We start from the raw sequence: 24,787 nt of genomic DNA, 5'->3' as shown, positions 1-24,787 counted from the left end.
TTATTGGTACCAGATTTTTATTTAGACGTATTTACAATTTAGTCATACTGAAATACAGACCACTTTTCGGGTCAAGATAAATTAGCTCCATCAATGAAGCTACAAGATAAAAAAATTCGGAGGAGAACAGGCACAACACAGAAAACAAATATATAAATGAAGGCCTTTGTCAGTAAGTCAGCATCAGTGATGGACAAGTTTCAGAGTTTGATCTCTGCACAAAATGGGGGGGATGAGTGCTGCACCAGGCACATGGACCTTAACTGTGACAGAAAGGAATCAGTGATTATTGGATGCAGCTACACAAACATACAAGTTCAAATAGCCAGTTTAGGAATAAGTGCAACACTGGAGCGAGATGCAATTTCCTTCATATTTTAATAATCTTACCTTTTAGGGGAAAGGAGTCATTACCAAACAAGTGGCCAGTACCAATTTGTGGCTTCCAGGCTCCAGGTCTTATTGGTAGCACCACCTTTGCATACTGATATCCGTACCTCCCATGGAGCATTATAGGAACTAATCCCAAAACATAATGCACCTGGAGATTAACATCTATGCATCAATAATTTAACAACTCAATTAATAAGTCTTAAAGCTAAAAGAAAAAAAACTTACCGGATTAATGATGCCACCTGACATTACAGACAAAGACATTCAGTCATTGATACAAACAAGGGTACAAAGTAGAATAGTCTTGATAAACCACAAAGCAGCTGGAAGTTTACAAACAAGCATTCATCTACAAATCTACAGACTCAATTACCTCCCAATTACAAAACACCATCATGCAAATAAAAAATAAATAAAAAAAACATAAGTCGTCTGGAGTTTTGTATTTTAACTCATCAGGATGTCGCTTTATGATATTGTGTCCGCCAACGTTGAAATGGCTCAGTAAGTAGGCATCATTGTAAGACAGACCTACAGAGTGCTATTGGAGGCACTGCAGAAGTTGGTGGTTGAGGTTATGCTTTCCTTTGGTAAAGCCCCCAGTGCCTGAAGGGCCGCAGCAGCAGCTGTGGCTTTGGCAAGTTTCTTGGTGACGCTGGGTTGGCTCGGCTGACATGTGACTCCATTGACTGTTACCTGCACAGAGAAAAGAAAAGATCGTAAATCACACAGATATGTTTTTTCCCAGTACGCTGAAAAGACATTTTGAGACAAGCTACACAGGTCCCAAGCTACACAGACACAGGTCCCAGAACACAGCAGGGACCATTCGGATCACGCAGCGTGACTCGCCCATGCGCAGTAGGGAACCAGGAAGTGAAGCTGCAAGACTTCGCTTCCTGATTCCCTTACCGAAGATGGCGGCTTCAGGTGTCGACATCACGGGCACCCTGGACAGGTAAGTGTTCTTAATTTAAAAGTTAGCAGCTACAGTATTTGTAGCTGCTGACTTAAAAAAAAAAAAAATTCAGCGGATCTCCGCTTTAATGAGAGTGGCTCGACAGTAAGCTTGGAGGTCAGAGACGTAAGACAGTTACAGTGTAATCTTTACCTAAAACCAAAAGCGTACTATATTGCATGTTACCAATCAAAGTTAGGTGGCTGCATTAGTTTTCGTTAAGGCCTTTTCCTTCTGTTTTCCCCTGGTGACCTGGTCAGTAACACACCACCTATGTTTTAGAGCAGGGGTCTCCAAACTTTCTAAACAAAGGGCCAGTTTATGGTCTTTCAGACTTAAGGGGGGCCAGACTGTGGCCAGCAGGAATAGAATTTTTTTTTCTGGCATCAGTGGGAGAAAACCGTGCTACCTCTTTGGTATTAGGGGGAGAAATAGTGTCACATTGGTGATGTCACTGGCAGGAATTATGCTCCATTTCTGGAGTCAGAGGGCAAAATAGTGTCTCATATATAGTGCCCCAAAGGGCCGGATAAATGCAAGCAAAGGGCCGCATCTGGCCCCCGGGCCGCAGTTTGGAGACCCCTGTTTTAGAGTGTCCACTCTATAACAGAGCAGTGGTCTCTAAACTGCGGCCCTTTGCTTGCTTTTATCTGACCCTTGGGGAATTTTCATCCACCGAAACCAACAATGGGGCAGAATGCCTCCCAATGACACCAAGGACAGGGAACAGTTCCTCCCAAGGACGCCAAGGACGGGGGAACAGTTCCTCCCAATGACGCCAAGGACGGGGAACAGTTCCTCCCAATGACGCCAAGGACGGGGAACAGTTCCTCCCAATGACGCCAAAGACAGGGTACAGTTCCTCCCAATAACGCCAAGGACGGGGAACAGTTCCTCCCAATGACGCCAAGGACGGGGAACAGTTCCTCCCACTGCCGCCAACGATGGGGCATTGTTTATTCCTACTTATGTTGGGACATTTTCTACTTCCAATGACCACAGTCGGGGGGCCCCCCCCCCTCAAGTCTCAAAGGACAGTAAACTGGCACTTTGTTTAGAAAGTTTGGGGACCCCTGAGAGAAACAGAGAGACCTTTAGAAAGCACATTTACACTTAATAGCAATAAAAAATTTTTTTTTCAATAATAAAAAAAAATGCTATTTCAAGGCCGTTGGGCGAAAGTGACATCGCTCTAGTCATCCAATGGCTTAGAGTTGAGTGGGGGGCCATCATTCCCTCACTCGGTTCCTGCCTATCAGGGGAAAGGATAGCATCATCTCCGCCACTACCGAGGGATCTGGTAAGCGGCGGAGATGACTGGGATGCGGCGGGAGGGGGTGGGCACCTCTCCTGCCGCTGATATAAGACCACTTTTATTCTAAACCAGACTGCCCGCCATTAAAGAAAATACTGGGGCTATGGCAGCTATCTGCTGCCATAACAATGGTATTTAACATCAAAATAGCAACGTAGATCAATGGTGGGTGGTCCAGAAGTGGTTAAAGGATAAGTTCACCTTTCATAACATGTTACATCCATATTTGTTGTGTGCAAAGACAGAGTAAGGCTTCATATACACTGCTAGTAAATGGACGTCTTGGAGCAGTTGGGCGTTTTTTTTTTTTCCAGCTGCCCCTGAACTCTCTATGTTATCTTATCGGTACATGTACACAGGGTCGTTTATAGTCTGTTCTAGACTATACAAATCAATCCATTGATTAGTGATCACACTTCAAATCAAAACAGTTTCCACAGTGATGTATGGTTACACATATATCAAAGCAACATGTGCTATGTGAAAAAAATTCCAATGCGATAGACAAAGGTAATTCTTCCAATATTACTGATGTCACCTTCACCACCTATGTTGTCACCCAAAGTGCTCTACATAGAGTGTCTGCTTACCAGATGGAGTTGACCCTAAGGTTAAAAAAGGTCAGTTGTGCTTTAGCAAGATTTTGCTTGCTACAATAATGGAGACTGTGCACTTTGGGTGACAACATAGGAGGTAAAGGTGGCAGCTATTCATCAGTAATAGTGGAAGAATTAACAGTCTAGCACATTGGACTTTTTTCACATAGCACATGTTGCTTTGATACATGTGTAACCATACATCACTGTGGAAACTGTTTTGGTTTGAAGTGTGATCACTAATCAATGGATTGATTTGTATATTTATGTTCATATGGTATCACATACTGTATATGCAGAAATTATACAGAGTTTTGTGCACTATTTATATCACTATTATATGTTTATTGTTTACAGAGATATAATCATAGCCATTCACAAGGTTATTGGTAACCATTAGTGCCCCCTACCACCCATTTTTTAAATTGCACTAGTGAATACATAATTCAGTTTAGGGGTAGCAGCCATTTATTTTTGGTAATATTATTTGTAAGTGTACACATTGGTAATAATATGTATTGGTGCGAGATAACTTTTTAATTCACAGTTGAGATCAGAAGAATTTTTTGGAAAGCAAAAAAAAAAATACATTCAGGACAGATGTTCAGGAGGCATTTGAAATGCCTGTAACATCTTGTAAAAGCGCTTAGTTTTGTTTACAGGCCTTTTTTAATTTTTGTCCATTTGAAAAAAAAAAGCTCATTAACTACTTGGGACCCGCGCTATAGTCAATTGACGGCTACAGCGCGGATCCCAAAATCCAAGTGGACGTCAATTGACGTCCGCCCCTTTGGGCGGTCCCCGCGCGCGCTCCAGAGCGTGCAGCGGGGAAAATCTGTGTTGGCCGTGTCCCTTGGACACAGCCAATTACAGATCGCCGCGAACGGCCAATCAGAGTGGCCGTTTGCAATGCGATCTGTGCGGCCAATGAGAGATGATCTCATATGTAAACATATGAGATCATCTCTCATTGCCGTTTTACACAGAGACAGCGGTGCTGTCTCTGGAGAGGAGACCGATCTGTGTCCCTTGTACATAGAGACACAGATCGCCCCCCCCCTCCACCTACAGTTAGAACACTTTATAGGAAACATATTTAACCCCTTCCTCACCCCCTAGTGTTAACCCCTTCAATGCCAGTCACATTTATACTGTAATTAGTGCATATTTATAGCACTGATCGCAGTATAAATGTGAATGGCGCCAGAAATGTGTCCGATGTGTCCGCCATAACGTCGCAGTCGCAATAAAAATCGCAGATCGCCGCCATTCCTAGTAAAAAAAATAATAAAAAATAATAATTCTGTCCCCTATTTTGTAAGCGCTATAACTTTTGCGCAAACCAGTCGCTTATTGCGATTTTTTTTTAACCAAAAATATGTAGAAGAATACGCATCGGCCTAAACAGAAATTTTTTTTTTTTTTTTTTTTAAATTGGGATATTTATTATAGCAAGAAGTAAAAAATATTGTATTTTTTTCAAAATTGTCGCACTTGTTTATAGCGCAAAAAAAAAAAAAAACGCACAGGCGATCAAATACCACCAAAAGAAAGCTCTACTTGTGGGGAAAAAAGGACGTCAATTTTGTTTGGGAGCCACGTCGCACGACCGCGCAATTGTTAGTTAAAGCGACGCAGTGTCGAAAGCTGAAATTTCACCTGGGCAGGAGGGGGGTATATGTGCCCAGTAAGCAAGTGGTTAAAAAAAAAAAAAAACACAAATGCGGCTAAACATGGCAAAACTTATGTTTTTAACCATCTATCAAGTAAAATTGTTCTGGAGAGGTTGTAAAACGTTGCACGTTCATTAAGTAGTTTATATCTGGTGTGAATAGGAGAATTACTTGTAGTTAAAAAGGGCAAAACATCACTACCTTTCATTCACAATAGGGCTGGAGCTCCAAATTTAATCTGATCTGAAAAGCAGTTCTTACCTTAAAAAGGAAGCGTTTGCGATGGTCCGGGCCTGTATCATCCACAAGCGTGAAGTCCGGTGGAGACCATTTCTTCTTGTTGCAGAGCTCCATCAGAACGGAGATGGGATGTTTTCCTACAAAAAAGAAATAAAAAAATTCAGTTTTAGGACACTGAACTAAAATATTTTAAAGAGCCTGTCTGCCTTGGTACAACTGTCTAATTACAGCTTCAGCAGATGTGAGTACTATGGAAAGAACAGTGCTAGAGACCCTGAACTGTATCACAGCATTGGGTAATCATTTTTTATAACAGAAGAAACAGTCTACCAGTAAAGCAATCTGTAAACCGTACAGCTGACTTTTCTGTTAGAACGCCACAGGACACTGAATCCTGATTAAACTCAAGAACAAAACTAATATATTACAGCTTACCAGTCCTTCGCTGTATTGTTTGCTTTAGATTTCATTTTTAAACAAGAAAGTATCTGTGTCTTGCCAGAAATTCAGTGTCTTTGTAACCTCTTGTGAATTCAATTGATATATCAAACATTTTCTGTAACCTCCTTTCTCCCACAATGTAATCGAGATGGAGAGCAGGATATGGTCATAGTCCTATGTGTTTAGCAGGTGGAAAAAAGGGAACCAAGGGCTCGTTCACACTTGACTACATTTCTAACTCTTAAAGGGTCACTAAAGGAAAAAAAATTTTTTGCCGAAATGACTGTTTACAGGGTATAGAGACATAAAAGTTAACCGATTCCTTTTAAAAATGATTACAAATAGATAAAAATCAATCCTATAAAATTGCCTGCAGGTTAGTTTCACTTTTAAACTGGTTTCATGTTCCTGTGAACGAGAGACACACAGAACAAAAACAAACAAATCCAGGGCAGTGTTTTGTTTTTAAAATTAATCCGATTGGTTCTGTTAAGTTTTAGACACACAGTAATGACAGCTTAGACCTACAGTGAAAAGCTCCCAGTACTGTGGTTATAAGGAGCCAGACAAGCAGGAAGTGTGGAGATCACAGCAGAATTACAGCAACTTCAAAGCAAAAAAGAACAATAAGGACATGAAACCAGTACTGCAGTAAGGTAAAGGAAGCTATTTAGCTAAAAAAAAAAAAATCCTTTAGTGATCCTTTATCAAACGCTCCTATAGTGGTCATGTACTTTAGTATGGGCGGAGACTGGCATTTTATAAATGTTAAGTTAAAAATGCTCCCCAAACATCCCATGTGTGGTTTTGACATATTTGATGCATGTTAATACCGTTCCACAAGTGTGTGTATAGATATATATATATATATATATATATATATATATATATATATATATATATCTCTAACATTTTGAAACCACATCCCGCCGGGCCTATAGCAACAGAAGCGGCATGGTAATCAGTAGTGCACTGTGTCGCTCCAACACACCGCATCTCCAATCACTGTAAAGAGCCCATGAAGTATGTCCAATCACAACGTAACTAGGAACTGCCCGTTATCAGCATTCCTCTATTCACGCTGACAAAGCGTGAGTAGATGAGAGCCAATAAGCAGCTCTTCTAACAAGGGGGATCTGCCTTGATAATTAATGCATGATCAGTGCAGCCCCATCAGCGATGCCCACAAAGATTGCCCTGTCAGTGCAGCTTCATCAGTGCCCATAAAGGCTGCCCATCAGTGCCCATAAAGGCTGCCCATCAGTGCCCATAAAGGCTGCCCATCAGTGCCCATAAAGGCTGCCCATCAGTGCCCATAAAGGCTGCCCATCAGTGCCCATAAAGGCTGCCCATCAGTGCCCATAAAGGCTGCCCATCAGTGCCCATAAAGGCTGCCCATCAGTGCCCATAAAGGCTGCCCATCAGTGCCCATAAAGGCTGCCCATCAGTGGAGAAATATTTACAAAATCTTACAACAGAAACGAAAGAAAAACTTTTTCTCTCCAACATTTTCAGGCTTTTTTTCATTTGTTAAGCAAAAAAAAAACAAAAAAAACCCAGTGGTGAGTAAATACCACCAAAAAGAAAGCTCCCGTCTCAAATTTTTTTTTTTTTTTTGCTGTATTCCACATGTGTTGTGGGACTTTATTACTTACTTTTTGATATTACAGTTTTCTTACGTTTTGAACTTTGAAAAGTTTAAAAAAAACGTAGTGACTCTGAGGGCTTGGTAAGGACTACAAGTACTTTAAAGGGAAAAGAACAGCAATGATTGTTCCTCCCAAGTACGATTGTATTCGGACACCCTTATAAATACGTTTATGACTTAATACAGTCAAAAGCATCCAGATCCAGCAACTGTCATGTAATGTGTTTGGAAAGCCATCTGATTTGTAACAATTCAATGACATGTACATAACTCACCAGATAGATCCTTCATAACTGGCATGGTCAGTTTGTTGGAGGCTTTTTCCCCATCTGCCACTAATCCTAGAATAAGAAACATTAATTATCATTCTCGGATTATGTCAATTCTTTTTTTTTTTTTTCAAGTTTTGCTTACTCTCCTAGCAATGAAACATTCTGGAATACTCGGCACCCAACTCCATTACAGAAAAGCCTGGCTTGTTTTAAAAATGATGGAATGGCTACAAAACATTCTTTACCATAGAGTGTATGTCTGGGCAAAAAATAAAATATTCAGTACTCCTATCCAATACATGCACATTTCCCTGTGTTTCGTCTCTTTAACCACTTACCGCCCATAGGCCATCATATGACGTCCTAGATTTTGAGTGGGGATATCTGAATGATCGCTGTAGACATTCACATACTTTTTTTTCAGCTAGAGATTCCCTGCACAGTAAAAAGAATCATAGCAGCTATTCAGCCGCTTGATTGTTTTTACATGCGGTGGGGGAGGGGACATCCCCCTTCCCGACGCCATCTGGGGCATCTACCTGCTCATCCATGCGATCGGTCAGCCGGAGAATGAATCGGACGGTGGTGGAAGTCTACCATAGAGCTGACCGAGGACCAGATGGTCCCTGGTCAGCTCTATTACCATCGGAGCCCAGGTGAGATGCTATGAGGCCACATCTGACCTCGGCAAATGTAAACACTGAAGTAATTTTCCTGGAGAGCCTGAGATCTTTGCTTTAATTTTTGGTTCCAGGCTTTCCAGCCTAGAGCAGAGATGTGGGGTCTTATAGACAGTCATGCACTATTCCTATTGCAAGGGATGTTTATGTAATAGGAATAAAAGCGATAATTACGGTATTCAATAAATGAAAATAAAGGGAAAGTAAAAAAAAAATGTAAAATAAACAAAAAATAATAATTTAAAAAGGCACCCGCATATGTATGTCGCGCCCACATTTGTAAACCGCGTTTAAACCATACATGAGTTATCACTGTGAATTTTGGAGCCAGAGCAATAATTCTAGCCCAAGATCTCCACTAACTCGTAACTGTAAAAAAAAAATGTTAAAGTCGTCTATGAAGATTTTTAAGTACCAAAGTGTGGGGCCATTTTTCTGTACTTGCAGCATTTTTAAAGTCCAACATCAGGCAAAATTTTTCTTCCAACTTTTCCTCCGGGTGTTTAAAAAAAATGCAGCTCAGGATTCAATCCAACTGGACGGAAGACTGACCGATTTAAAAAAAAAAAAAAAAATCAAAAAGCATAAAATACTTCAGGGAGGCTTTAGTGGGTGATATTTTTTTTTTTTTTTTTTGGGGGGTCATGGCATGTATTACAAAGAGATGTATACCCGGAAGCGACGGAAGAAGATGCAGCTCGAAAACGGGTAAGTACTGCACATATTTTAATATAAATAGCCGATTCCCCTAGACCGAACGAGCAGGAAGCTAAGGGGAGATTTTTTTTTTTTTTTAAATGGGTGAACTCCTGCTTTAATGTTACATAATTAATCTGGTAAAAAAAAAAAAAATTTAATACAAATCAGTCCAGTTCAACAGAAAAAAAAAATTCAAATAAACTCACAAAAAATAGAAAACCTCCATATACAGTGCATCCGGAAAGTATTCACAGCGCTTAACCTTTTCCACATTTTGTTACAGCCTTATTCCAAACTGGATTAAATTAATTTTCTCTAAATTCTACAAACAATAACCCATAATGACAAAGTGAAATAAGTTTGTTTGAAATCTTTGCAAATTTATAAAAAAAAAAAAAAATCACATGTACATAAGTATTTCACAAACTTTGTCATGACACTCAAAATTAAGCTCAGGTGCATCCTGTTTCCACTGAGCATCCTTGAGATGTTTCTACAACTTAAAGTACACCTGTGGTAAATTCAGTTGATTAGACATGATTTGGAAAGGCACATACCTGTCTATATAAGGTGCCACATTTAACAGTTCATGTCAGAGCACAAACCAAGCCATGAAGTCCAAGGAATTGTCTTTAGATGTACAAGACAGGATTGTATCAAAGGACAGATCTGGGGAAGGGTATAGAAAAATTTCTGCAGCATTGAAGGTTTCAACGAGAACAGTGGCATCCACCATCCATAAATGGAAGTTTAGAACCACCAGGACTCTTCCTAGAGCGGGCCGCCTGGCCAAGCTGAGCAATCGGGGGAGAAGGGCCTTAATCAGGAAGGTGACCAAAAACTGGATGGTCACTCTGGCAGAGCTCCAGTGTTTCTCCGTGGAGAGAGGAGACCCTTCCAGAAGAACCATCTCTGCAGCACTCCACCAATCAAGCCTGTATTGTAGAGTGGCCAGACGGAAGCCAAAAGGCCCATGACATCCCACTTAGAGTTTACCAAAAGGCGCCTGAAGGACTCTCCGACCATGAGAAACAAAATTCTCTGGTCTGATGAAACAAAGATTGAACTCTTTGGCATCAATGGCAAGCATTGTGTCTGGACCTCAAACTGGGGCGAAGGTTCATCTTCCAATAAGACAATGACCCCAAGCATGACAACAAAGGAGTGGCTACGGGACAACTTTGTGAATGTTCTTGAGTGGCCCAGCCTTGAACACGATTAAACATCTCTGGAAAGCTCTTAAAATGGCTGTTCACAGACGCTCCCCATCCAACCTGATGGAGCTTGGGAGGTCATGCAAAGACTAATAAGAGAAACTGACCATTTTTATTTTTCCGCTTTTTATTCTTATTAAATTTGCAAAGATTTCAAACAAAACTTCTTTCACGTTGTCGTTATGGTCTATTGTTTGTAGAATTTTGAGGAAAATGCATTGAATCCATTTAGAATAAAGCTGCAACATAAAATGTGGAAGTGAAGCGTTGTGAATACTTTCCAGGTGGACTGTATTTACTTTGCATGTTCGAAATGACATTTACCTTTACGATCAGTCTTAAAGTCAACAAGAATAGGATTAACATTTCCCTCATTATTTCTTCCAAGTCCTTCTCCTTCCTTCCATCCCATCTTCCTCATGAGTAGGGCTCCTCTTCCACCAGAAACCGGTGCTGCCTTTAGAAACTGATCCTAGAAGGCAGACAGATGAGACAGAAAAGGGGCGAACCAAAATGTTACTATAACTTTAAAAATAAGGTGGTAAAATGTACAATTTCTTACTGTTTTCCAACCCCCTGACATAATGACTACAGTTCATATTTACTAGATAACAGAAACATAACAGAGGACTAGAGCTCTTCATGCAGAATATGCACAAAGCTAAGCCATGTTTTTTTTTTTAATGGTCTTTTTACAACATCCTCTACTGATCAGTAATGGTTCTGACACCAGTCTGCCACACAAGAGGAAAGTTACATTTTAACATACTTCTGTGAATTACAGGTAATTAAAAAGTGCATAGCATATCACAGTTTTAGAAAAGGAAAAAACTTGTTAAATGCTTACCTACCTAATGAATCTTTGGCTGCAGTGTTGTGATAGTAGAGCAGGCAGTGACCGTGGACACAAGGCAGCTACAAGGATCTGACCCTGCAACAAGTTTCCATATAGAGCGGTGAAAGTTCACAGGTGACTGTGAACTATCCCCTCTCTGGTAACCCCATGCTTACCCGTGCAAAGAGCTGTCCTACCGTCATCCTGAAACCTGAACACTGGGCAAATTCTAGTCTGTCATCCTGGACTGAAGCAAGAAACACATTTTGGCACAGTAAAGAGAACCCCCCCCACCTCTTGTTAGTGAGTTATCTAGCAGCCCTGTATCACCAACAATGCACAATCAGGTTAATCTGCAACTGTGAAACAATAAGCGTAACTCAACCACCAAAACAGTAAACAGAACATGGCTTGTATGGAGACTGGTCTCTGACCTGTCACACCCAGTCATGATGGGGCTGAACCAGATCATGTAGAAGACACTGTCCACGCTGGATCTCGCTTTAAACACCCATGGGATTTTTATTTTGGTTTTACTTACTTACGTACGGTTCCATTCGCCCCTCTCAATGCCGGAACAGTTTCATAAAAGAAGGGCTGAGAGTGACACAGACCCCAGCCATTGTCACACCAGGGTCCGATCCCGCTTTAGAACCTGCTTTGTAATGATAGAATTTTCAGCATCAAGGTCTGTTTCACTGTGCCCACCAAAGCGGAGAACATATTGCAAAATACAAGTCAGAATACAAATTGCACTGCTATGGGCAGAAGTAATTTGGGGTTGACGTGATAAGGGTCAGAACTGTGACTAATCATTTCATTTATGAGTGAAATGATCAGGCAGCTTACACACCAAAAGGGTGACTTGTATTTGGTACAGTACTTACACAGTCAATACTCCAGAATCTGAAGATATAGGAAACCAAAACTAAGAAAAAAAAAAATAGAATGAAAATAAAAACACGCCTGAATTAAGAACAATTCCTAAAGATTAGTAAGGCCAGCAATAGACGGTGAAAATGTCTTTCCTGCAAGAAATTCCACACAATGTTGATGTGGGAATCCCTCCCTATGAGCCATTGTGTTCTCCCGGCAGGAGGGGTGTAGCCATCCCCGTCGGGGGAACACAGTGATTATTGCCAACAATAATCAAATGTAAAATACGACAGGCTGGTTGTACTGATCAACTTGGGGTAAATTCCGCCTGCTCAAATAGGATTCAAAAGGCTGAGATTCAAACCGTCTACAGCCGGCTTAAGGGTTCTGATATTTGTCCGCTTATACTTGCAGTGCAGTAGGAGACAGATACAGGGAGAATTTGTTTAATCTGATACATTAGAACATGATACCTCTAGTCAAAATATATAAAGACAGCAGCAACATCTGGTAGGTAGAGGGGAGAGCCAAGGTGGCGGCAGCAGCAGGACAGGTACTCTGGCAACTTCAATGGTAAGTGACACGATACATCCAACCAAGTACAGATCATGCTTGATGTCCCTTGTACTTCCTTCTTCTGCAGTCTCAAGATGGCTCCGCTTCTGGGTACTCCTCTTCTTTCTTGGCAGAGGACTTCTCCACTGCTCTACATACCATCGATGACTTCTCCACTGCTCTACATACCATCCGTTGCTGCTCATGCCAATAAGCTTATTTTCAATTAACTATCAAAGAAAGAGAATGATAAGCAAAGTGCAGTAACAAATGGTAACCAATTGAAACACCTTAAACTATAATGAAAAAATGATTGCTAATGGTTACTGCTTCTTGCATATCACTACAGCTTCTTGCATAATAATGTGATCAGAACACAGCATACCTGCCAATATCTCCTTTACACAGGCCTGAACAAATAACAAAACAGAAAATGGCTCAACTATGGATCATCAACTGCTAAATATGTGGATGGAAAAGGGCTATTTGTTTTCTCAAACAGGGAAAACCCTGGAATGCACCAAATCGAACTCTCCACTGACTTCCAATTTCTGACTCTTATCATGTGAACCACTTCAACAGTGAAAGGAACAGTGAAACAGACCAGTTTTGGGAAACACAAAAGTTCATCATTCAGCCAGAGGGAAAAGGTTAGGTTTAAAAAGGACCAATAAACTCACAAACCACCTCAAAATGAAACGATATGGTGATGGTGTCAAACGACCAGTTAATTAGAATGAAGGAACATCTATATACATGCATGAACTGGACACATACATTCTAGCACACTAGAAGGAGTGTGTCCGCTTTAACCAAGTGTAATACTACAAGTTTTAGTTTCAATACAGTTTAGGTTTCAGTTTGTGGTAGTTTGTGAACAGGATTTTCTCCAGTGCTATGCTGTATAAAGCTAATTATATACAGCGTAATAAAAGCAAGCACTGGCACTTAATATGCCATTTTCTAAACACTACATCAGCATGTACATAGTCTAGGCAAACACACCACAGCTTGCCTGCTGCATACCTTTTTAAGCCATGCTTGTGGGCCAGTGTTACTAATTTCATCAGCAGACAGCACCTGGGCTCCGGTGCTTCCTGTAAACTGTCCAGGAAGGGAAGTAGACTGAGCCCATGCATCGATCTATGGCAAGGAAGAAGCAAGATAAAAAAAAAAGTCTTGTACTAAAATAAATACAGGATGATTATTTCAAATCATAGAATTAGTGGTATCAAAGTTTTAACTAAAAAAAAAATATACACACACATATACACACACAAATATATATATGTTATACTTACCTGCTCTGAGTAATGATTTTGCACAGAGCAGCCTCGATCATCTTCTTAGATCCCCAACCAACACATATGGGTCCTCCCCCTTGACCAGTGCCCCCAAAGCAACCCGCTTGCTATGGGGACACTGGTGCATGCTTGCCCCTGAGTCCCTCTATGCGTCCATAAAACACATAGAACTGTGGCTCAGCCCCGCCCCCTCATTGGCTCACTGGATGTGATCTCAGCCAATGAGGAGAGAGGGGGAATCCTGGAACAGCTGAGGCTCTCATGCACATCTCTGGATCAAGAGGGGCCTTAAGTGAGCATTAGGAGGGGTTGTGGTTAAAAAAAAGCCTATACAACCACTTAACTGATCTTGATTTCCTATTTTCATATTCCTGTGGTCTCGTATTGTGTCTGGAACGTTCATTAAGCTGAATACCATCAGTTTACATAAAGGAGATCATGCAAAGGTACTAATTTATCACAAAAGGACAACTTTTTTCCCCGATTCAGGCCCAATCTGCTTTTTCCCCACAAGGCCCTGCCCGACCAGGGACATCACATCTCTTGTTAAATTGAAGTGACTGCGGATTCTTTAAAATATATATTTATTACAGCACCATCACAACATAGAAATTTTAAATGTGTGTTATGCATTAAATCTGCACACCAGGCAGCTTAATACACACACATATTATATATATATACACACATACATACATACATACACACACATACACATACACATACACACACACACACACACACACACACAGTCATGGCCCAAATTGTTGGCACCCCAGATTTTTTTTTCTCCAGAAAATCAAGTATTTCTCACTGAAAAGTATTGCAGTAACACATATTTTGCTATACACGTTTATTCCCTTTGTGTGCATTGGAACAAAACAAAAAAAAAAATTACAAAAATGGGCTGGTCAAAATTCTTGGCATCCTTAAAGGGTCACTAAAAGATTTTTTATTTTTTTGCTAAATACCGTATTTATCGGGGTATTGCGTGCTCCGACGTATAGCGCGCACCCCTAATGTGGACCCGCAATTTCTGTAAAAAAAAACATTTTAGTACTTACAGTTTTGGTGTCTTGCGCGGCATCCATTGACAGCCTCGTCGGCGGCGTCCGTCTGCGGCTTCAGTGGTGTCCTCCCGGCTTTCTCCCGCGCTGTCTCCCCGTCAAATCGCCGCTTCCCGCGCTCAGTTTGAATGCCTGCACCGACATATACCGAGTGCAGTACACTCGGCTACATTCGGCCAGGCTTGGCTTCGCTCGTGCTCACGCTCTGTGACGTTTATGCGTGAGCACGAGCAAAGCCTAGCCTGGCCGAATGTAGACGAGTGTACTGCACTCGGTATATGTCGGCGCAGGCATTCAAACTGAGAGCGGGAAGCGGGTATCGGCGTATATATCGCGCACCCACGATTTTCCCCCTATTTTAAAGGGGAAAAAAGTGTGCGGTATACTCCGATAAATACGGTCGCTTCCTTTATCTTACTGCAGTCCTGGTTTCATGTCCTCATTGTTCGTTTTTGCTCTGATGTTGCTGTAATTCTTCTCTGTTCTGGACACTTCCTGGTTGTCTGTTACCTGATGACCACAGCACTGGGAGATTCTAGTTTAATTTTCCAAACCATCACTGCTCTATGGCTCTGTACATGCATAGAGGCAGGATAACATGCAAAAACGAAACTAGAGGTACATTATATGATTGATTTTTATCTATTTTTAATAAATTTTAAAAGGAATCAGTTAACTATTATGTCTATATGCAAAAAAGAGGATATGTGGCGCATGATCCAACAGAGCAACCAAAATAAGCGGAGGTATATGAAAATCTAATAGTAAAGTCCAATAATAAGGTCCAATAATAAAAATGTCCATGAAAGTCCTGGATTAATAGAATGTAGTATAAGTGGCTGTGGAGAACACTTAGCGGCAGCACCTTAAAGCAGAAGCATTGCTCTGAAAAGATCAAGAAGAAAAGGACAAAGTGCGCCAATCTGAGTGCAGTAAGCCCAAATTTAATAAATGAAAACAGAATTAATATACATATAAAATGCCTACTCACAAACGAAAAGTAGATGGTAGGCAAAAGACCAGGATGGGGAGATGTAGGTGATCAACGAGTGGATGTGTGCCTAGAATCATGCGGTGGTCTTGACTGGCGGGCATCCAGAGTACAAACTGTAGCAGACTGTTGGAGATCGGTGTCGGGGGACAGGAACACCGGAGAGCCACAGAGGATGCGGCGTGCGCTTCACCGTGGAGCGCAGCGTCCCGTCGTCGCGCCGGAAGTGACGTGCGTCAGATGGATCTGATGAAACACCTACGATCACCTACATCTCCCCATCCTGGTCTTTTGCCTACCATCTACTTTTCGTTTGTGAGTAGGCATTTTATATGTATATTAATTCTGTTTTCATTTATTAAATTTGGGCTTACTGCACTCAGATTGGCGCACTTTGTCCTTTTCTTCAACTATTATGTCTCTATACCCTGTAAACAGTCATTTAGCAAAAAAATCCTTTAAACTTAATATTTGGTTGCACACCCCTTGGAGAAAAAAATAACTTAAATCAGTCGCTTCATATAGCCATCAAAAAGCTTCTTACACCTATCACCCGGAATTTTGGACCACTCTCCCTTTGCAAACTGCTCCAGGTCTCTTATTGGAAGGGCGCCTTTTCCCAACAGCAATTTTAAGATCTCTCCACAGGTGTTCAATGGGATTTAGATCTGGACTCATTTCTGGCCACTTTAGAACTCTCCAGCGCTTTGTTGCCATCCATTTCTGGGTGCTTTTTGACATATGTTTGGGGTCATTGTCCTGGTGGACGACCCAAGATCTCAGGCGCAAACACAGCTTTCTGACACTGGGCTCTACAGTGCGAAACAAAATCCTTTGGTAATCCTCAGATTTCATGATACCTTGTACACATTCAAGGCACCCAGTGCCAGAGGCAGCAAAACAACCCCAAAACATAATTGAACCTCCACCATATTTCACTGTAGGTACTGCGTTCTTTTCTTTGTAGGCCTCATTCTGTTTTCGGGAAATGATGTGCTTTACCAAACAGCTCTATCCTGGTCTCATCTGTCTACAAGACGTTTTCCCAGAAGGATTTTGGATTACTCAAGTACATTTTGGAAAACTGCAGTCTTGCTTTTTTATGTCTGTCATCAGTGGGGTCCTCCTGGGTCTACTGCCATAGCGTTTCATTTCATTTAAATGTCAACGGATAGTTTGCGCTGACACTGATGCTCCCTGAGCCTGCAGGACAGCTTGAATTTCTTTGGAACTTGTTTGGGGCTGCTTATCCACCATCCTTGCGTTGCAACCTTTCATAAATTTTTCTCTTCCGTCCACGCCCAGAGAGATTAGCTACAGTGCCATAGGTTGCAAACTTCTTAATAATGTTGCACACTGTGGACAAAAGCAAATCTAGATCTCTGGAGATGGACTTGTAACCTTGAGATTGTTGATATTTTTCCACAATTTTGGTTCTCAAGTCCTCAGACAGTTCTCTTCTCCTCTTTCGGTTGTCCATGCTTAGTGTGGCACACACAGACACACAATGCAAAGACTAAGTGAACCTCTTTATCTGCTTTCAGGTGTGATTTTTATATTGCCCACACCTGTTACTTGCCCCAGGTGAGTTTAAAGGCACATCACATGCTTGAAACAATCTTATTTATCCACAATTTTGAAAGGGTGCCAAGAATTTTGACCAGCCCATTTTTGGAGTTTTGTGTGACAGTATGTCCAATTTGCTTTTTTTCCTCCTTTTTTGTTTTGTTCTAATACAAAGGGAATAAACATTTGTATAGCAAAACATGTGCTACTGCAATACTTTTCTGTGAGAAACACTTGATTTTCTGGAAAAATTTCTGGGGTACCAACAATTTCGGCCATGACTGTACATAATGTTTTACCTGGCAAAAAGAATTTGTATTTCTGTATGTGTATTTTCACAAGTAGTGCAACCTGGCAAAGCAGGCGACTCAAGCTTTTACTCTGCTGCAGTTAAAACCAAGTCCACATGTGAAGTTTTTTGTTTAACCCAGCAGTTTGAACTAAAAAAAAACAAAAAACTGAAAAGGACGTTGTACTAACCAAGCAATGTTAGTGCAGCGATCTCCCCCACTGAGCTATTGTGTTCTGACAGAGGGACTGCCAGAACACACTGGCTGGGGGCAGGTTTTACAGAATGCTCGGTCGACTTGCTTCTGTCAGACAGGCTTGCTGTACACACTGGCTGAATGCCGGCCGGTTTTCGGTTGAACCAGCCAATATTGTGTCTGTGTGTACCAGCCTTAACATATACAGGATTTGTCACTCCACCAGTCTGTGACTAAACCGTGAAAGGAGAAGCAGCACACAGCACAACTGACTAGCTCCATGTGCTGCTTCTCCCTCCCCCAGTCTGAGCTCTGTAGTACAGGGACTGCAAGAGGCTGATATTAGGTCAAATGTAGGTACCCACACTTCCTGAAATTAAAAAATATATTTATTGATGTATTAATGAATACAAAGCTACTTTGTATTTTTTACATATTGCTTGAGTTCATGTTTAAATTCCATGCTGCCATCTTGGTTCTCTGAGGGCCTCCATGGTGAGATGCCTCCACCAGACTTCACAGCTGCTGCTGCAACTACTACATCACATTCCCTAGTGGATTCTATATAATGAACAAGCATGTGAATGGGGAAATTGCCAAAGACATATACCTCTGTCACTGATGGATGGCGGCAAAAACTAGCAAGGCAAACTACAACCAAAACGGTACAGGAAACCATTAGTGGGTCATCCGCTACATTACATACACAACTGAATAATAAAGTTTTCAAATAAAGCACAATGCTTAGTATAAACTTACCTGCTCCTGTGCACGGTTAAGCATAAGTAGTGCTTCAAGGTCAAATGGATTTCCCGTGAGTCGAGTCTGGGCCATGGCACGCTCGTTCATTGCTGCAGTGATGTCCACGGGCTAAAATAAAAACAAAGGTGGGGAAATACATTACATTTTATTCTGCAAAAGTCATTTAAATATACAAAATACAATTTGAGTTCTAGTGATATTAGTTGCAATTCCATTACATGTAAAAAAAAATAAAAAAAATAAAGTATGGGTACATTAGAAAAATAATTTTATAAATCTGAAACAATGGTGCTACTTTATGAAAACAGGATTGTTGCTTAACCCCTCAAGTCTGAAATCTGTAAATGTTTCCAGAAACGACTCCCAGGACACATTATTAAATATTCTTCCATATGAGAGCCATCAGCTGACAGTTTACATGGCTGCAGGCGTTTAAATCCCTGCTACCAGTGACCCAATTGATTATTAAAAAAACATAATGGCTCCCAATCATGTGATCGCTATGTCAGCTCTGACAAAAATGAAAGCCTTAAGCCTGCAGATGAACACTGCGTCCTTCTTAGGGTGAAAAATGTATCTGCAGTGCAATATAGTCAAAGGTGCAACGGGCAGATACAGTGGCACTGTAAAAAAAAAAAAAATATACAAAGGGACTGGGGGAAATTAAAAACAAAAAAAAAAAAAGAAGGTTTTCCCCATTTTTGTGCCTTTGTCAGCTTATAACAAAAGAGCATGTTTTGCCAATATTGCAAAACATGGCATGAAAAATCTAGACATCAATGACATCTGGTGACGAAAGGGTTGAAGCAACTAGAGACAGTTCTTTTTATTCACAAGAAAAGACTGAAACTGTAAAAAGTTTGAGTAGCTAGAATGTGCATTCAAATGCATTGGAGGCAACAGATAGTTCTGTCTAGGAAGGAGTGGTTTTCAAGGCTGCACAAGCTTTGGGAAATGTAGGAGTTGATCTACACCTCTCAGGATAGAATAAGACCCCTTTTCACACCGAGGCATTTTGCAGGCGCTATAGCTCTAAAAATAGCGCCTGCAAAGCTCCCTGAAAGAGCGGCCCCATTCACTTAGGTGTGAAAGCCCGAGGGCTTTCACACTGGAGCGGTGTGCTAGCAGGGCGTCAGAAAAAGTCCTGCCAGCAGCTCCTAAAGGGCCCCTGCCCATTGAAATCAATGGGCAGCGCCGCCGAACCACCCACAAAGCTGTATCGGCGCTTTGCAGGCGGTTTTTCCCTTTTTCTAGCGGGGGGTTAAAAGTGCCCCGCTAGCTGCTGAAAAGCCCTGCAAAGATGGTAAAGCACTGCTAAAAATAGCGTTTTTCCGCCGACTCCCAGGCGGTTTCAGTGTGAAAGCAGCCTTATAGATTTTATTAAAATATGGGCTTGCTGAATTCACCTTTAGCTGACCCCACTCTATACTAATTTACTGGCTTCTTAAGGACTTGACCTTCGGAACTCCCCCCCCCCCCCCCCCCCCTTCATGACCAGGCCATTTTTTACGATACAGCACTGCATTACTTCAACAATTGTGCAGCAGTGCGACATTACCACAAATGGAGTTTTCTTTTGGTGGTATTTGATTGCACTATAGACAATTGAAAAAATGTAATACAAATACACACACTATATATATTATATATATATAAAATCCAATTTCTTTCAAAATTTAGGCCAATATGTATTCGGCAACATATGTTTGGTAAAATAAATCACAATAAGCATATATGGATTGGTTTGCACAAATGTTATAGCGTCTACAAACTATGGGATAATTTTTATTTATTTTTTTACTAGTAATGGAGGCGATTGGCAATGTGGAGTGGGACTGCCATATTGCAGTGGACATTCACTTTTTTGGAGGCCAATGACACCGATACAATGATCAGCGCTGAAAATATGCACTGTCACTGTACTAATGACACTGGTTAAGAAGAGATTAACATCAGGGGTGATTAAATGTGCACCTAAACTGTGTGAGGTGGAATTTATTCAAATTCCATATCCTGTTTACATAAACAGATCACCGTTCTGCCTCTGTTTAATGATTGGCAGATATCGGGTACCGTGCACCCACTGATCGGCTTGCATCTTCCTCAGTAATCCCTCCCCACCCCGCATTGTTTACTTTTCTACACTTTTGTTTTTAAATCCACTCCACCTCATAAGTTACTTTACATTTCAATTACTGTAAATAATTTACTGCATGAGATGAAAAAACTTGAACTTTGTTTTTCAGTATATGTCAGTGGAAGTACTTTAGTGTATTGTTCAATACAATTATTATGGGAAAAAAGGGAAAAAGGTTTCAAATGATTGACAGGACAACAAAAATAACTCCTTTGCTCCAGTTCTCAAAGCAGTTGAAGCATTAAAGCAGAATTAAACCCCCCTTATCCTTTACAGCCAAGAAAGGGGCCTATGTTTGATCTGCAACTGCCATGGTGCTGCACGTGATCTGTTATGACACCAGCCATTTAATAGGTCGACAGTTAACAATCCCGACATTCCAGGAAATTAAACAATAAAAATCACTGTTTAGTGCCGCTATAGGATTTACTGCTGTTCAGGGGCTCTGGGCTTTAGGAAAATGGCAGCCTCCAGCAAGAACAAACAGGCGCAATGCTGGATGCAATTTACAGCACACTAATTTTGGTAGCATAATTAATATGGAATGCATATTCCTTGCAAAAAAAAAAGTTATGGGTAAAGTTCCGCTTAAAGCAGGGTTTGACAAATTTGCTTGGAGTTTAGGAGCCAGCTAAAAAAGTTAGGAGCCAGAAAACGCACCCCGTCCCGACGAGCTTGCGCGCAGAAGCGAACACATACGTGGGCAGCGCCTGCATATGTAAACGGTGTTCAAACCACACATGTGAGGTATCGCCGCGATTGGTAGAGCGAGAGCAATAATTCTAGCCCTAGACCTCCTCTGTAACTCAAAACATGCAACCTGTAGAATTTTTTAAATGTCGCCTATGAATATTTTAAAGGGTAAAAGTTTGTCGGCATTCCACGAGCGGACGCAATTTTGAAGCGTGACATGTTGGGTATCAAATTTACTCGGCGTAACATTATCTTTCATAAAATAAAAAAAAATGGGGATAACTTTACTGTTGTCTTATTTATTTAAAAAAAGTGTAATTTTTTCCTAAAAAGGTGCGCTTGTAAGACCGCTGCGCAAATACGGCGTGACAGAAAGTATTGCAACGATCGCCATTTTATTCTCTAGAAGGTTAGGATAAAAAATATATATATAAATGTTTGGGGGTTCTAATTAGAGGGAAGAAGATGGCAGTGAAAATATTGAAAAATGACATTAGAATTGCTGTTTAACTTGTAATACCAACAGCCACCACCAGATGGCGCCAGCTCACACAAGGAAGAGCTGGGAACTTCACAAGGCCCCAAAGCCGCAGCCTCAATTACCGGACATCACGGGCCCCCCGCGATAGAGTCCGCCGCGATCCTGGGGAAAAGGCGATCCGCGGACTAGGCCGAAACCGCGGCCTCAACTAAAACATCCTGCCCCACAGCGATCCTGGGAAAAGCCCGCGATCGGCAGATGCTTGCCGCGATCCTTTTCCCAGGATCGCGGCAAGCTGCGGGCAGGATGTTTTAGGCCTAGTCCGCGGAGCGCTGGTCCTATGGAACCTAAGGTGGTAGTTATCTGTACGATATTAGGATTACATATAGCAGCATCTCCTAAACAGTCACGGTAATTTCAGATAAAAGTTCCGACCTCACAAAGCATCAACTATTTTGCAGAAATAATAGTATGTCAGGGCAAAAAAAATGCAGTACAATTCTGTAATACATGCACATTTCCCCCATGTTTGAACCACTTTGCTGCTAGACCAATTTCTTTCAATTTTCTCACACACACACAAATGCATTTTTGGCCTTAAGAATACTTTTAACTCCCAAACATTCAATATTTTCTGAAAGCAGAAACTCTGTAGAACAAAAAGATGGTATTTGCAAGTTTTTATGTTGCACAATGGTTGATCGAGCCTATAATTGTAGTAAAAAGTACATGAAGCTTAATTTTAGTGCACACAAACACCACACACACACAATATATTCCCCATTATTTTCATAAAGGATGAGATCGTAGTGTGTGAACAGAAAGCAAAAAAGTTAGGTCTCAAAATTGCATGAGTCTACGAAGTGTTACTTAAAAACCTTTATGGCTCATTAAATTCACATTGGCCATATATATATATTCTAGAAATATTCCTCAAACTGTGTGTGTGTGGGGGGGGGGGGGGGGGGGGAGAGTCGCCTTATGGTGGGTGCCTGTGGCAATGCCTAATATGTGTTGCAAAACTGGCATTTATGTACATACATGCTTGCTGGGTGTGCTTATTTTACATATGTACATAGTTTTTTTTTTATTAGGTTTTTCAAATTTTTACATGCTGGTATTGCTACCATAAGGGGGCTTTTACAAGTCCCCTATGTGATAGCATTGTACAGGTGTATTGAAGATATCAGGCGTTCAACCCCCAATGTCTCCCCTGCATTTTATCTTAAAAGATCAAGTACAGGTGAACACACAAATACGTTCTCACTGAAAAGACAATCAGTTTCCTTTAGCCTAGATTCATATTGGAGGGCGGGTTTGAAAACTTGCGAGTTTGCCTGAACTCACATGATTTCAAACCAGCAATGCAGTCCAACTAAGGGGGTGATTTGACAGTCATCTGTGTGGGTTCATGCACAGATATTCAAATTGCCCCCGGAAATCACCAAAAGTAGTACAGGAACTACTTTTGGGAATCGTGCGCTGCCGCAAAGTCGCGTTGCATAATTTCTGATGGTGCCGTTGCCGGCAATTTGACATGTCAAAACGGCTCAATGTGAACGTGGGCTTAATCCAACTTGAAAACACTAGTGTCAGGGACAATGTGGTAAGCAGACATTTACAAAGCAGCCTTCTTGAAGCCCTAAAAGCAATTTCCCTTAGTAAAGTTTGCACACAAATTCAAGCTGAAGCCCTAAAATCAACTTTTTGGACGACTAGATGGAAATGGCTTAGCGGGGACTGACCAACGTAGGTCGGTAATAAATTGTCCAACACTAAGGTCAATGGCTAAGGCAGTGAAGTCAGGATAGTAGCTTCTACTTGGGAGGGGCAATCCGCAACTGCAGAAAATGTAGTGATGGAGGATTCCAGGGAGGATATGTGCTGGCACAATGGAGCAGTAGGCATTCCAGGTAAGGGAATTAATATCTTCAAAATGAGGGAGAATATTAAATCGGGTCCCTAAGCACAACGACTGCACCCTGGCTGTTTGAAGGACAAGCAAAATGAAAGAGAAAGGAATCAATGGAGGAGCAAGTGAGTAGCAACTAAAGAGGTTAGGATAATTTTACAATGCATTATTTATTGGACTAAATCCGAACTTTGCAGTGAAGGAAAGTGTTAAGAATGCACCTCGAGATGACCCTAGTGTCTATGAAATTTTTCTTGGTTTAGAGGGGGGGTCACAGAAAATACAGCAAGGTGAAGAGAAAACTCTGAGCTGGTTCACATGCATCTGTGAATTGGGGGGGGGGGTCGGGGGTTTAAACCCACCATTACCTTCTTTAAAAGAATAGAAAGCTGTCAAACAGGATTACAGGTTACCTATATGGCGGACAAGGGCTAGGTCGATGAAGACCTTGTGTGCGGCTGGATGCAGATAGACAAGACAAGCTAGGCTTTATGACATGCACAGCAATCGAGACACAGGATTTCCTATGTCGGGAGAAAATCCTTAAACTCCTTTTAAGAAGGAAGCAAACCCCTCAGGTATCTATTAGGTCAGCATTAAGGAAATATTGCTTTTACCCAGCGAGTAGGAATGGATAATGAGAGAAAGCCAAAAGGACAATAGAAAAAAATCACAACAATATAAAAACGAAAGAAAAAAGTTCAGACATCACATGTATACGTGGGATTAAGTGTCAGAAGGCTACCCCTTTGCTGCTGGCACAAGGGACAAACGTTTTAATGAAGTGAAGTTTTTTGTTCGTTCTGGTGGGTTTATAGAAGGAAGGTTTTCCACAACCGGAAGGACTCATAGTAGCCGATGGTGGCTGAGAGGGAGGCAGTAGGACTAGGGCAGTTCCATTTCAGAGGCAATTGCGATCCTGCATAATGGGGTCCAAAACCCTTCTGGTCAGGAGTCAAGTCAAAGTATTCATTTCCAAAGAAAATCTTACCAA

General features: G+C 41.3%; 1 protein-coding gene across 11 annotated transcripts in view; it reads right to left on the bottom strand.

Moving 5' to 3' along the window:
- The window catches only part of SON (SON DNA and RNA binding protein), a 182,819-nt gene continuing 158,032 nt past the window's right edge, over positions 1–24,787 (bottom strand). For 3 of the 11 annotated variants that reach the window (XM_040338919.1, XM_040338921.1, XM_040338920.1), the window contains 6 exons: positions 18,568–18,678; positions 13,422–13,538; positions 10,454–10,601; positions 7,540–7,605; positions 5,197–5,312; positions 1–1,089 (listed from right to left, as the gene is read on the bottom strand). In XM_040338919.1, the coding sequence (XP_040194853.1) occupies positions 925–1,089; positions 5,197–5,312; positions 7,540–7,605; positions 10,454–10,601; positions 13,422–13,538; positions 18,568–18,678 (723 nt within the window). In that variant the 3' untranslated portion in view covers positions 1–924. Of the gene's footprint in view, positions 1,090–5,196; positions 5,313–7,539; positions 7,606–10,453; positions 11,623–11,851; positions 11,893–13,421; positions 13,539–18,567; positions 18,679–24,787 lie in introns of those variants that run through there. The other 8 variants (XR_005747144.1, XR_005747146.1, XR_005747145.1 and 5 more) reach the window with 8 other exon arrangements.

Source organism: Rana temporaria, chromosome 2, assembly GCF_905171775.1.
Source record: "Rana temporaria chromosome 2, aRanTem1.1, whole genome shotgun sequence".
Lineage (NCBI taxonomy): Eukaryota > Metazoa > Chordata > Amphibia > Anura > Ranidae > Rana > Rana temporaria.
Note: the sequence above shows the minus strand (reverse complement) of the source record. Positions and strands in the feature narration are given on the sequence as shown.